A 14,539-nucleotide genomic window follows, 5' to 3' on the forward strand; every position below is an offset into this window, starting at 1 on the left:
TTGTCAGGCAGGCCTGTTGCTTTGCTGGCACCCGTCCGGCTGGCTCTGCTGACAGTGCGGAATTATTAGATTGACCACATGCCCTCGGCTTTTGTTTCTTTGTGTTTGTTTTGTTTTGGGACAGAGATAGGAAAGTTGACTGGGGCCCCAGAGATCTGTGAAAAAAAAAAAAAAGAAAGAAAGAAAAAAAGAAAAGGAGGAGGGGAGAAAAATTTGCAGGGATAAGTGATTTCTGCTGTAAAAGTCATGACACAATTTGAGTTTGAGTCTGGCAGAAGCAAGCTGGCCATGTGGGCCCGAATTAAGAATTAACCTACAGGAATGCCAGGATAACATCTCCTGAGACATGTCTCTAAATTACATCAAAAACTTCTATGAAGGATGTGTAAGTATTATACAAATAATGAACATATTATATGTGTCCTGTCTGTGTATTTTAAACTGGTTTTTGGGTTGATGAATAAGTTCCATCAGAAGTATGAAAAATAATATAAATATTAACCATATATTTTAAAGTTTCTGAATTTAAAACTATAACTAAAATAATTCAGGAAGTACTTTTAGCTATTGGTGTTTTAAAGTAGCTCACTCTTTTGCAATTCAACAAAGAAGTAGAAAGTATACTACAATGATAACTAACTAAACATTATTTGGTTTTTAAGATAGTGTGTACACTATGAGTTTAATATTGGATTTGTTATTTAATTTTCTAACAGAGGTCCTGGATATTCTAAGTTTTTCTTGATTTTATTTCAGAGGATTAGGGATATTAATTGAATTTAAAGCATTTTAAATTTCCAAATGTATACATTTGATTAGCAACAAGTCACTATTTGACTATTGTACTTCATATTTTCAGAGTAAAAGGGGTGAGGAATCTCATAATGCAAGATTATTATTTGGGTTTGATATGATCTCTAAGGTTCTTTCTTGACTCAAAACTTTATGAATCTTAATTTAAAAATGTGACATTAAAAAATGCCTTTAGCCTGATCAGGCAGTGGCGCAGTGGATGGAGAGTCGGACTAGGATGCGGAGGATCCAGGTTCAAGACCCCGAGGTCGCCAGCTTGAGTGCGGCTCATGTGGTTTGAGCAAAACTCACCAGCTTGGACCCAAGGTCGCTGGCTCAAGCAAGGGATTACTCGGTCTGATGTAGCCCCACGGTCAAGGCATATATGAAAAAGCAATCAATGAACAACTAAGGTGTCGCAACGAAAAACTGATGATTGATGCTTCTCATCTCTCTCCATTCCTGTCTGTCCCTATCTATCCCTCTCTCTGACTCTGTCTCCATAAAAAAGAAAAAGAAAAAAGAGAAAAAAAGCCTTTAAAATGTCCTTCTTAATATTTGTTTTCAAATATTTTTTTCTCCTAAAACTATACCAGGTAAAGCCTCCAACTGTGATTGGTCAGTTCCACACCCTTTTCTTTGGATCCATCCGAATGTTCTTTCTTGGGGTATTAGGCTTTGCAGTCTACGGAAACGAGGCTTTGCACTTCAGCTGTGATCCAGACAAGAGAGAAATAAACCTCTTCTGTTACAATCAGTTCAGGCCAATCACTCCACAAGTAAGTTTTTCTGTGTACTCATAAACCTTACTCTATACCAGAGAAAAAAAAAATTTTTTTAACTGTCAACTAATGTCATAATAAGATAAAGAATACCTTAACAGGTATTATTCCTAGATTTTTTTTACTCTTTTTTAACTAGCTGTTTATTTCAGGTACATTAAATTGAGTTGGTTGAAGATTTTCTTCCAACTCCAACATTCTACTGATGTTAGAATTACACTCTAGGGCCTAGGCCTATAAATAGAAAATGGAAATTAGGTAGCTACTAAAATAAAGTACTTCATTATTAGTAATTGGTAGGCAATGACAGTAAAATATGACTACATTTTCACAATTAATTAAGAGATATGCTCACATTACTGCCTTCATTATATTATTTTTATTGCTTTAAAGACTGACGAAACTCAAAATTCTAAAGTTAGCCCCTCTTGAAAATCTTGAAAATTTGTTTAGTGTATTTTAGTTTTTATGTTGATCGATTTGACTAAGATATTTCTGACATACTTTAGGTGTTCTGGGCCTTACAACTGGTGATTGTCCTGGTTCCTGGTGCTACTTTCCATCTTTACGCTGCATGTAAAAGCATTAATCAAGAATGTATTCTTCAAAAGCCCATCTACACAGTGATTTATATCCTCTCCGTTGTATTAAGAATTAGTCTAGAGGTGATAGCATTTTGGCTTCAGATTCACCTCTTTGGTTTGCAAGTCAAGCCTCTCTACCTGTGTGATGCTGGATCTCTTGAGAAAAAATATACTTTCATCAAATGCATGGTACCAGAACACTTTGAGAAGACCATTTTTCTCATTGCAATGTATACATTTACTGTAATTACAATGGTATTATGTGTTGCTGAGGTTTTTGAGATCATATTTAGAAGATTATGTTTTCTAATTAAGCAGTGACCCAAAGGTTAATTACTTACTGTCATGACACAGTTATTTACCAATCACTTTATTTTTACCTTATTCAAGATTATCTCTGTTTTAAACAAATATTTATTCTTTAAAGTTACCTCAGTGTGTCTAAAATATATGTCTAACATAAAATACAATGCTCAGTTTTAAGGCAGGGAGTCTTGAGCCAATGTTTCATTTTATTTTCGTTTTGTCATGATTGGAAATACAGAGAGAACTAAAGTTAACTCATGTTTAAATAGTACTTTTACTGAGTTTCCTCACATGCAGTATCTTTATCAATCACAGTGTTTTGTGAACAGAGACACATTTATTATTCTTTTTATACAGGGTGGGCAATTGAGGCTCAGGGAAGTTAATGCATGGGCCTACAATTAGACAAGGATCCCGATCTCCTAGCTCATTTCCTTTTTCACTGAACCATGTAGCTTAAGCTTTGAGAATATAATTATATTCGCAGTCATGCGAAGTATAACTTATTAAGGACAAAAGTGGTAAGTTAATTATTCAGAGTCATTCCATATTTTCATCACTAACTTAAAATGGAGCTATTATACTTTTAATACTTATACTCTACTGTGTTTTTGACATTTTAAATATTAAATGATATGGCAATATGTGCGCTTGATAAATAAAAAATGGTATAAAAATATTGTGCAAAATTTTCTTGTTTCTTGTTGAAAAAATAAAACCTCTGTGCTCATAGATATATATTATTGCTTCTATATTGAAGATTATTGAATGGAAAATTACATTCATAGTAAGTTAGACTTTCTAAATAACCATGAAATTATTTCAAAGACAATGTTATATCAATTCAATACGTTTCTTCTTATCTGCCTGCCTTTCCAATAATCATCTTCATTCAATGTCATTTAAAATTTTTATATATGCCTGCCTTAAACTAGTGTCTTTTTAGGGAAATAAGTAGAATTGGTCAAATATGGAGTCTTTTCCTCATTATTAGTCAACCTATGTTTAATATCATGAATTTCTAGATTTAGGGTTTTTAAATTATTGAGGCTTTCTCCATATGAGTACACAGGAGAAAATTCAGCTTGCCTTCATTCAAAAATAGTTGCTGAGTATCTATTATTTATCATTTACTGCATTAAAAATTTATATACAATGATAACTAAGATTTAGTATCTTTACGAGATTATATTCCAATGGGTGATTCAGTGGCATTACAAGAGGGTGGGGGTGGTGGAAATAGCCCACCCTGAAGGAAGGAACATTTATTATTTATTCACTCATTTTGTCTAGAATCAGTAACCCCTACTTCTAATAATAAAGAGTAACAATGTTTAGTCCATCTTATTCTTATTTTTTAATTCTTTATAGATAATGCACACTTTATTGTTGGCACAGCTCTCTGTTTCCACCAACCCTCACACATAACACATAATACTTCCCTGCACCTTTTTGAAGGCTGGTAATTTTTTACTGGATGCCGGAATGGGTGTTTTACCATGTGGGATGTTGGATATTTTTATCTTCCCATAAGTGCACTTAAACTTTATTCTGAGGCATAGTTAAATTACTTGGACACGGTTGACCCTTTCTGGTTTCTTTTAAGATGTGATAGGTAGGACCAGTGTAGCCCTCCCTGAAGGGTTAATTGTGCCCCATTACTAAAGCAATGCTCTATCCGAGTGCACTATCAGATCCTCCTTTGGTGTTTCAGAAAAATTATTCTTCCATCATTCTGACAATCTTGAATTCCATCTTCAAACTGGTAGAGTTTTTGTCTCAGTGCATTTGGGTTGCTATAACAAAATTCCCAGACTGAATGGCGTATAAACAAAAGAAACTTATTTCTCATAGTTCTGAAGTCTGGATCTCTGCAGTCAAGGTGCCAGCATGGGCAGGTTCTGGTGAGAACTATTTTCTGGGTTACACATCTGTCACTGTATCTTCACTTGGTGGAAAGAAAGTAAGAGAGCTCTCTAGGTTCCCTTTTATAAGAACACCAAAGGCATTCATAAGTGCTCCACCTTGGTGCCTAATCACCTCCCAAAGGTCCCAGTTCCCAGTATTATCACATTGCAGGTTAGGATTTCAAAATACGAATTTGAGGGGAATGCAATCATTCAGTGCAGTGCACTCATGGTTACAATGTAAATTATTGTAGCTACAGGAAGCAGGTCTTTTCTGCACCCAAGCAAAGAAGGAAAAGGGGGCACCAGATATTCTCCTAGTTTACCTTTCAGGATTTTTCTCAGCAATTACTCCTTCAAAAATTCACAATAAACCCTCCTTTAATGTCATTGCTCACTCATTGATGAACACTTTGAATTATTCTTATTCTGATTCACACTTTAGAATATTGACAAATTATACTCTTTTGTAAGATATTTTTATCCTAGCTGTTGGGAACAGCAACTTTTTCAGTCCTACATGCATCTGGCTTTTTTTCCCTTTTAATCCTTTCCACTATTTCTTTTCCTGGAAAGATGTTTAAGGTGTTACATTGAATAAGACTAAGTTAAAGACCTTGTATACATCTCTAAAGCTGCCTTCTTTTGCAGTGCACCCCTCTTTAGTAGTCTGTCTTGCAAAATCTAGCCTCCATGGCTTTACTGGACTTTAATTCAACTGACAGGCAGAAGGATGACATTTGTAAGCCACAAAACGAACCCTCATACATTTGTTTCTTTAAACTAAAAATATATACCACTATGTGTAAAGATATACACAGAATGGAGAGGTGTGGTTGGACAATCTTTTAAATTATTTACTGATGTATTATTCTATGATTTCATTACATTAGTAACTATCTGAGGATTGGTAGCACACAGCTCTGAATTTCTGAATAATACATACTATTTAGAACTATAGCATGAAGATGTGTTCTCACTTTGACACATTTAAGGAGCAGGTATGTGGCTTATTCAGAAGGTAGCATGGTCCTCAAATGAGTTATTGGTATTTTATATCCACAAAATAACTTAATTTTATAAATTGCAAGAGAAAATAAAAGCTATTTCTGTTTATGCATTTTATTCTTTTAGAATAAAATGAGTATGTGCTGTTGTAATAAAATCATCTTTAATCACTTAATAAGCCTGACCTTGACTCAAGCAGTGAATGCATATAAACATAATAATTAATGAAAAAAGCTAGTATTTTTAGGACATAAAACAATATAACTTATAGCTTATCAATAGTACATTGTTCAGCAAAACAAAAAGCCTAATGGAGAATTAAGTTATTTTCTTATATATTATTGAACAGCAAATGATGGAGGGTATTTTTGTTTAAGACTGTCGTAATTTAGTAATCAAAATGAAAATATATTGTATTGATTGACTAAACAATAACTCATATAGAATATCCTAAAAAAAAAGAAATGTGGGCTCTCTCTTTGGAGTCTGGCTGGCGGCTCTGAGTATTGCCACTAACGGCTCTACTCGCCCTGCTTCTGCTGCCTCTCTCAGAGGCCTCATTTCTGTGCACAGCTTCATTAGCAGAAGCCTGAGAACAACCTGGGGTTGAATGTTGTATTTTGCCAGGGTCTTTGGAACAGTAATGACCCAATGAAGTGCTAAATATTAGTTATGCAAGAATGAGCTCTTTTTTAAAAAAATTGAATTTATTGGGGTGACATTGGTTAATAAAAATACAAAGGTTTTAGGTGTACTATTCCATAATACATCATCTTTATACTGTATTGGGTGTTCATCACTCCAAGTCAAATCCCTGTATCACCACTTGTCCCTTTTTACCCTCTTCTACCTCCCCACCCTCCTTTCCCTCCTATAAACATTCATAGCTTATCAATAGTACATTGTTCAGGCCCTGGCCGGTTGCCTCAGTGATAGAGCGACGGCCTGGCATGTGGGGGACCCGGGTTCGATTCCTGGCCAGGGCACATAGGAGAAGCGTCCATTTGCTTCTCCACCCCCCTTCCCTCCTTCCTCTCTGTCTCTCTCTTCCCCTCCCGCAGCCAAGGCTCCATTGGAGCAAGGATGGCCCGGGCGCTGGGGATGGCTCCTTGGCCTCTGCCCCAGGCGCTGGAGTGGCTCTGGTCATGGCAGAGCGACGCCCTGGAGGGGCAGAGCATCGCCTCCTGGTGGGCGTGCCGAGTGGATCCCGGTCGGGCGCATGCCGGAGTCTGTCTGACTGTCTCTCCCCATTTCCAGCTTCAGAAAGAAAAAAAAAATAGTACATTGTTCAGCAAAACAAAAAGCCCAATGAAAAATTATGTTATCATTTTTTTTCTTATTAAATTAAAGGCAGGGAGGCAGTGACAGATTCCCACATGCGCCCCAACTGGGATCCACCTGGCAAGCCCCTACCAGGCAATGCTGTACCACGCTCCACCACTGGGTCGCTGTTCCATTGCTCAGCAACGGAGCTATTTTAGCACCTGAGGCTGAGACCATGGAACCATCCTGAGTGCCCAGGGCAACTTTGCTTGAACCATTCAAGCCATGGCTGCAGGAGGAAAAGAGGGAGAGAAAAAAAGAAAGAGATAGAGGGGGTGAGGGGTGGAGAAGCAGATGGTCACCTCTCCTGTGTACCCTGACCGGGAATTGAACCCAGGACTTCCACATGCTGGCCGACACTCTACTGCTGAGCCAACTGGTCAGGGCCTAAGTTATCTTCTTACATATTATTGAATAGAAAATGATGGAGGCTATTTTTGCTTAAGACTGCCATAATTTATTAACCAAAATTATGACGTTTGATCTGTAGTTGCAATACAATTCCAGACAGAATCTCAGCAAGCTTTTGTAGAAATTAACAAGATGTTTTAAGAACATATATGAAAATACAGAAGACCTAGAATAGCTAACACAATTTTGAAAAAGCAAAATAAAATTAGAGGAATCAAAGTACATACATACTTTCAAGACTTACTATAAAGGTACAATAACTGAAACAGAGTGAGGTTGGTGTAGCTTGGGTATGTTGATTACAGAAACACTATATTAGAAAGACTATTTCAGAAATAGCTTTACAAATATGTAGGTTTTTTTTTAATTCACCAAACTAATTAATGGTGCTAGAAAAACAAGATACCTATGTTGAAAAAATAAACTGAAATTTTTACCTCCAAACCTGTCCCAGCCATGAGTGTATAAACAGACGTGGCCAAGTCACTAGGGTCTTCTCTTTCAGTGTTCTGCAGGAACTATTAAGGAAAAACCATCTTTATTTTAGGGGATGTTACACTAATAGAATGTGAGTCTAATTATACTGAAAACCAAATTTCTACCATATACAGTGTACCCAAAATATACAGCAATTGATATGTATTACCATGATCACATAGGTTGAGCCCTGTCATTTGCCACCGTATTTTTAATTAAATAATTGTGGCTACAATTGCAACAGAAAGTTTGACTGTGAGATGATCATATACTGCAATCCAGGGAGTGGTGAAAAGGATATAACTTTTTCCATCAAAACACTTGTCAGTTCTGGATTCTCCCCCTTTTCTTCTTCCTACCCTCTATCTCTACCTTTTCCTCAGTGGCCAAGATTCTAGCTCCATCCTCAAGAATAATGATAGCCTGATCAAGTGGTGGTGTAGTGGATAGAGCGTTAAACTGGGATTAGGAGGGCCCAGGTTCAAGACCCCGAGGTCGCCAGCTTGAGCACGGGTTCATCTGGTTTGAGCAAGGCTCACCAGCTTGGACCCAAGGTCACTGGCTTGAGCAAGGGGTTACTTGGTCTACTGTAGCCCCATGGTCAAGGCACATATGAGAAAGCAATCAATGAACAACTAAGGTGTCGCAACAAAAACTGATGATTGATGCTTCTTATCTCTCTCCCTTCCTGGCTGTCTGTCCTTATCTATCCTCCCCTCATCTCACAAAATAAATAAATAAATAAATAAATAACTTCTGAGGTGATTTTTAAGACAATGGCAGTTGAGAATTAAAAAGTAATACAAAGAGAATACACAAGAAGTCATAAGGACAGAGAAAAGACATTTATGATTACCCTACTGAGCTTTGTTTCATTAATTTCTCTACCAATCCAGCAACTATCGACTAGAAAGTCAGGATAATGGGATTAAGAGCAAGAAATCATACTTGTTCAGGGCTGCTACAACAAAATACCACAAACTGGGTAGCATATAAACAGTAGAAATGTATCACCTCCCAAAGGCCCCATCTCCTTACACTATCACTTTGGGGAATAAGTTTCAACATAAGAATTTGGTGGTAGGGAAAGGAAAAATATTCATTCATAGCAAATACATCCTCACATCGTAGGAAACATGTTGCTGATGTTGGGGAGACTACAGAACTGCCTCTTGCTGGGTGAAAAAAAACAGACCCAGAGTAAGGTAGGGGACTCTGTCAACAAGAATAGACAAAAGATGAAGAGCAAGGGTAATATAAAGACATAGAGCAGCTTCGTCAGGGGTTGGAGACAGTTTAGTCTTGATTAGAGAATAGTAGATTGATGAAAATTTCAGAGTTTGAGATCTTGCTTCTTGGAAATTGTGTGATTTCAATAAAAATATAGTTAAGATGACCTGTCAAAAGTGTGGAGTTATATGAAACTAATAAATAAGGAAGGTTATTGTTGGGCAGATAAAATATATTATGCTCACTTTGTTAAAGATGACGCTGCCCACATGGAAGCCCGTCACCAGGTGATGGTATTGGTTGCCCTTCCTGCTTGAGATGGGCGTGCTTATATTGTGTGTTGGGGGCAGGCTGTGGGCAGGCAGGATCCTTGTAGCCTGGGGCTTGGTTTTGGGACTAAACCTTTCACACACTTTTTGATGTGAGGTGGTGTACTCTCATGAGGAATCCCATTATGCCTCAGATACGTGACTTTGTATCAGAGACTTCCTTGTTTATATTATATATTGTATTAAAGGTTTTTGTTTCTGCACTATAAAGTGGGGCAACCAGGAGCTTGCTCTCTCTCGGTTTCTGAAATTAGCATTAGAGAGGAGAGCAGAGAAAGGCCACGTGGAGGAGAGGAGAGGTAGCCAAGATGGCAGAGTGCTGAAGGAGAAGCCAGTTTGTGCAGAGAGAAGGAGATGGGGAACAGAGGTAAGTCTGATGAGCTAGAAACCTTTGATTCTAGGAAACTCGGATAAGTCAGTAGCTTTGTGAGCACTGAATGATTGGGATTTGGAGCCCAGTGTATGTTTTACTTGCCCACCAGGTGCAAGCTAGGATTAAAGATGATGGCCCACCAGTTTTTGTCTCCATTGTTTCATTACCATCTGTCCAAATCCAATGCGAACCTGCATGGGCCAGGTGGCTGTGATGGTGGCCGTGGCTACTGGCTTTACACCTCTCTATTCCATAAAATCATCTTTCACTTTATTTACCTCTATGAATAACTGTAAAGCCAGTTAACTGGGCTCCAAATCCCACTCATTCAGTACTCACAAAGCTACTGACTTATCCGAGTTTCCTAGAATCAAAGGTTTCTAGCTCATCAAACTTACTCACCTCTGTTCCCCATCTCCTTCCTTCTCCTTGCACAAACTCTGCACAAACTGGCTTTTCCTTCAGCACTCTGCCATCTTGGCTGCTTCTCCTGGCCTCCTCCACGTGGCCTTTCTCTGATCTCCTCTCTAATGCTAATCTCAGGAACCGAGAGAGCAAGCTCCTGATCTGCCCTACTTTATAGTGTAGAAATCCAAACCTTTAGTCCAATATACAAACAAGGAAGTCTCTGATACAAAGTCACTTATCTGAGGCATAATGGGATTCCTCATGAGAGTGCACCACCCCACATCACGCAACAGTCAAGGGTGTGGAGAAAAGCTTAGTTTTAAAACTAAGCCTTAGTCTATAACGACCTGGTCTGTTTACAGCCTGTCCCCCCACACAATGCAAACTATAAGCGAGCAAACATACATATCATATTTACAAACTTATTTGACCAACAGATGTCCAAAGACTTTGTAAATTATTCATTTTTTAAAAATAAATGACCTACAGATCATTTATTCACTAGAGTATACACTATCCAATTCAGAACGAAAGGTCAGTTTTCTTTAAGTTGAAGAAAATTGCCGGTTACTTTATCCAATGTGTCAATATAGAAGATAGAAATTGAAAAGTTTAAACACATCATATTTCATCTTATGCAAAAACTGAACGTACAGTTATAAGATCAGAAAATCTTCTATGGACACTATAAAACCTGAGGAATTGGAAGTGGTAATTCCTAAATGATTCCAAGGCAATTCACAACTTTATCCGGTTTTCCAATCAACAATAATTATTTTCTTTTTGTTTTTCCTTTTCTATTCTTCCTTTTGCCACAAAAAGGGTAAAGGGGGTTGGTGACCAACCAAAAAAAACCGGAAAACAAAAACTCTCCTTTTTACCAGCAGAGAGTGCTGGTGTCTCTCAGACTCACAGGAGCCAAGAACACTGATGTGGTTCCTGCTAGGAATCCGTAGTTGACTTGCTGTTGCTGAGCAACGGAAGAGTAGGCGGGATTCGCCCTGCGCACTCTTGCGCATGACCTACCGGCGGAAGCGGAAGTGTCGGTGGCGCGGGAGTAGGAAGTGGTGAGTCTCGGAGTGGAGATGGCTGCGCTTGCCCCGCTACCTCCGCTTCCCCCACAGTTCAAGAGCATACAGCATCATCTGAGGACGGCTCAGGAGCATGACAAGCGGGACCCTGTTGTGGCCTATTACTGTGAGTCTTTCCGAGTCGCCGCGGCCTCCCTTTGGTTCCGGGGCCCACACACCACTCTTTGGTCTTGGGGCAGGCCCCGCCCCCGTGGCTTTAGACGTGAGCTCTACCTCTGGCCTGCCCGGTGCAAGTGTAGGGCCCCGCCCCCCTTAGGGATCATGACCTCCTCTCAGGGTCCCGTCGCGGGTCCCAGAAAGGCAGAATTCCAAAAGCACCATAGTGTCCACCGTCTCTCCTGTTTGGCCCTTACATATTCCTAAACATACTACCTGGCCTCATTATCACACTGACCTAAGGTGGGTTTTGTCTTTGCTTTTGTTTTGTCTTTTTTGTGTCAACACACAAGAGCCTCTTATCTCCAATACTTGAAAATAACCTGAGTAGTTGAGTAATTGTATTGGAGCATCGAAGGTGAGCATCTCAAAGACAGTAGTGATAAGTACAGAAGGAATAGAGACTTTTTGTAAACATACTAGTAAGTGCAGGTTGATTATGACAAATACAGGGCAGTTTAAAAGCTCATAAATGGTTAAATGGAGAGGGTCTGCGACAAAAACAAGCATTGAAATTTGACCGTTCCTACTTCTGCATTCAAACTGCTCTCCCATCAGTAAGAATTTTAGTCTTGACCTAACGCCTAGGGTTGAGAGTTTGGTAGCAATGTTCTCAAGTAGATTGTGCTGTTTATAATCGTACTTTTTCTCTTTGCAGTGGAGAGTTGTTCCAGTAGTGTTATGTCAACTTTATTTATACTCCATACTCAAACTGTACTGCAAAAAAGTAACCCAGCAAGTAGGAAGCTTCTAAAAAGGATTTTTAGAGTTAAGCCGAACATACTGTGTCCTCTGTTGTGAATAAGGTCAGCTAATATCTCTGATCCACTGTCATCCCTGCCATACTCCATGTGTACCCATTTTCAGTTCTCACGTGTGCAAGACCATTTCCAACCTCCCTGTTCTCACCTTGGAATCTCTACCTTTTTTCCTCCGGTTGGTAGAGTCCTCATGATTAAAGACCTTGCTCAAATGTCACTCACCTCTTCTGTAGTCAGTAAGTTGAATACTTCCTAGGCTTTACCTCCTTTTGTTCAAATCTTACAACATTATTTCTGTTGTACTTGTTTTCAGATTCCTCAAGCAGGACCATTTATCATTCTTTCAGCGCGTATTTATTGAATTTCTACCTATATCAATCATCACCGGGCATTCATGGCGTTTACATAAAATAGGGTGGGAAGATGAAACAGTAAGATGAGTCTGTTGTGTAGAATATTAGAAGGTTATGGAGAAAAATAGCGCAGGGAAAGGGAATAGACAATACTGGGAACAGGGTGCTAGGGAGCAAGGAGGCAATCTCACTTTAAAATAGTCTGGTAACTGCTTCACTGAATTCATGTCTAAGAAAATACTTGAAAGAAATGAAAAGCAGGCTTTGCTGCATCCAAGAAAGAGTATTTTCTTTTCTCCATACACAGAATAACAAGCACAAATGTCCTGAGGCTGCTTGAAGTCAGATCAAGGAAGCCATTGTAAATGGAGTGGTTAGAGCAAGGAGAAAAATGATAGGATATGGACAAATTGCTAATCTCTTATAATAATTAAATAGGAGCTCTGATTCCTGTCTAAAACTAATCCTTATTCATGGGCTCTGTATTGTATACCTTTGTGACTTCCCAGGGACCCTTTATTTCCACGTCATTATCCTTGAGCCCTCTCCCTTTTGTCATTTCTTTCTAAACTTGCCCCAGTCCCTTTTATTTAAAATAAAATAAAGACTGTGACATTCTCCTGTAGTTGCTGCCTGTCTGTCCTACCACAAATGAACTTGAAATAGCTACCTGTAGTTGTTTTTACATCCTTATGGCATAGATCTTTTCAGCTCATTGAGGTCTGGTTTTCATGCTAAATCTGCTCGCAGCAGGGTCATGAAGAAACACTTTCATTGCTAAATTTAGTTGATGCTCAACAACATTTTGTTATTAAATGTGCATGTTGAAGAACATATATAATATGTTTATACAGCTGAAGGAATAATAAAGTGAATATTAATGTGCCCACTATGTTTGATGTTATTAGACTTTTTAATTTTTGCCAATCTGGTGGGCGTGAAATGATGTCTCATAGGAGCGAAATTTGCAATTCATTGAGTCTTAATGAGAGTGAGCATCTTTTCACATGTTAATTAACCATTTGTGATTCCCTGTTGAAGTGCTATTTATTGCTTTTGACCATTCTTCTATTTCACCATTTTTTCTTAATAATCTAGATGCTATACCTTTGTTGTATGCATTGCAAATGTCTATAGCTTTATATATATAGGTTGATTTTTCACTCTGTGAAGTCTTTTGATGTTCAAAAGTTCTTAATTTTCAGATATAGCCAGTTTATCAATCTCTTCCCTATGACTTGTATTCTGATTTTCTAGTCCTTGATTTCCTTTTGTAAAAGTAGTACCTTGTTTGGGACTTTGTCTTGTATCCTTTCCTCTGTTCTCTACTGAATTTTTTTTTTTTTTTTTTTTGTATTTTTCTGAAGCTGGAAACGGGGAGGCAGTCAGACAGACTCCCACATGTGCCTGACTGGGATCCACCCGGCATGCCCACCATGGGGCGATGCTCTGCCCATCTGGGGCATCGCTCTGTTGCAATCAGAGCCATTCTAGCGCCTGAGGCAGTGGCCACGGAGCCATCCTCAGCGCCCGGGCCATCTTTGCTCCAATGGAGCCTTGGCTGCAGGAGGGGAAGAGAGAGACAGAGAGGGAGGAGAGGGGAGGGGTGGAGAAGCAGATGGGCACTTCTTCTGTGTGCCCTGGCCGGGAATTGAACCCGGGACTCCTGCACGCCAGGCCGACGCTCCACCACTGAGCCAACCGGCCAGGGCCTCTCTACTGAAATTTTGGTTACACACGTTGCACTTTTCTTCTCTATTTTTTTGTCTTTAAATGTTTTCATAGTTTGTATACCTTTGTCTCTATTTCTTTAGGTCTGTGTTCATCTCCATGTAGGTAGGTATCCTATTGTATAACCCTTTTATCAAGTTTCTGCTTTCATTTTTTATTTGTAAATGTTGTTACTTTTTGTTTTCAAATTGTCCCGTTTCCAGTAGTCGTTTGCTATATTTTTAAACACTGATTTCTTTAAATGCTTTAAATATATTTATATTCATATGTGCTGTCTGATTATTCCTGTAGCTGCTGTATTTGTGGGTATGAATCTGCTGTTTAACAGAAGACTGCTCATGGTGACTTCTTTCTGTAACTTGTGTTTTTAAACATACTAAACCAGTGCTCCTCAAACTTCTCTATGAAAGTAAATCTCCAGGACTCATTTTCCCGGTTCTCAACTTCCCGTGTTTCTTTCGTGACAAAGCTCCTTTGGTAGTAGCAAAGTAGTATGCTGATTCTCTTTTCCCGTATC

The 14,539-nt window shown here is 38.8% G+C and overlaps 2 protein-coding genes across 2 annotated transcripts in view; both read left to right on the forward strand.

The window, feature by feature from the left end:
• Nucleotides 1–202: 202 nt before the first annotated feature.
• Nucleotides 203–2,512, forward strand: GJE1 (gap junction protein epsilon 1). Its single transcript, XM_066248404.1, has 3 exons — nt 203–385; nt 1,389–1,571; nt 2,084–2,512. The coding sequence occupies exons 1-3, from the start codon at nt 347–349 to the stop codon at nt 2,477–2,479; spliced, it is 618 nt and encodes a 205-aa protein (XP_066104501.1). The 5' UTR covers nt 203–346; the 3' UTR covers nt 2,480–2,512.
• Nucleotides 2,513–10,972: 8,460 nt separating this feature from the next.
• VTA1 (vesicle trafficking 1) overlaps nt 10,973–14,539 on the forward strand; it is a 44,112-nt gene continuing 40,545 nt past the window's right edge. Inside the window, exon 1 of the mRNA XM_066248359.1 lies at nt 10,973–11,127. Coding sequence (XP_066104456.1) covers nt 11,016–11,127 — 112 coding nt within the window. The 5' untranslated portion in view covers nt 10,973–11,015. The remainder of the gene's footprint in view (nt 11,128–14,539) is intronic.

Source organism: Saccopteryx bilineata, chromosome 12 (genome assembly GCF_036850765.1).
Source record: "Saccopteryx bilineata isolate mSacBil1 chromosome 12, mSacBil1_pri_phased_curated, whole genome shotgun sequence".
Lineage (NCBI taxonomy): Eukaryota > Metazoa > Chordata > Mammalia > Chiroptera > Emballonuridae > Saccopteryx > Saccopteryx bilineata.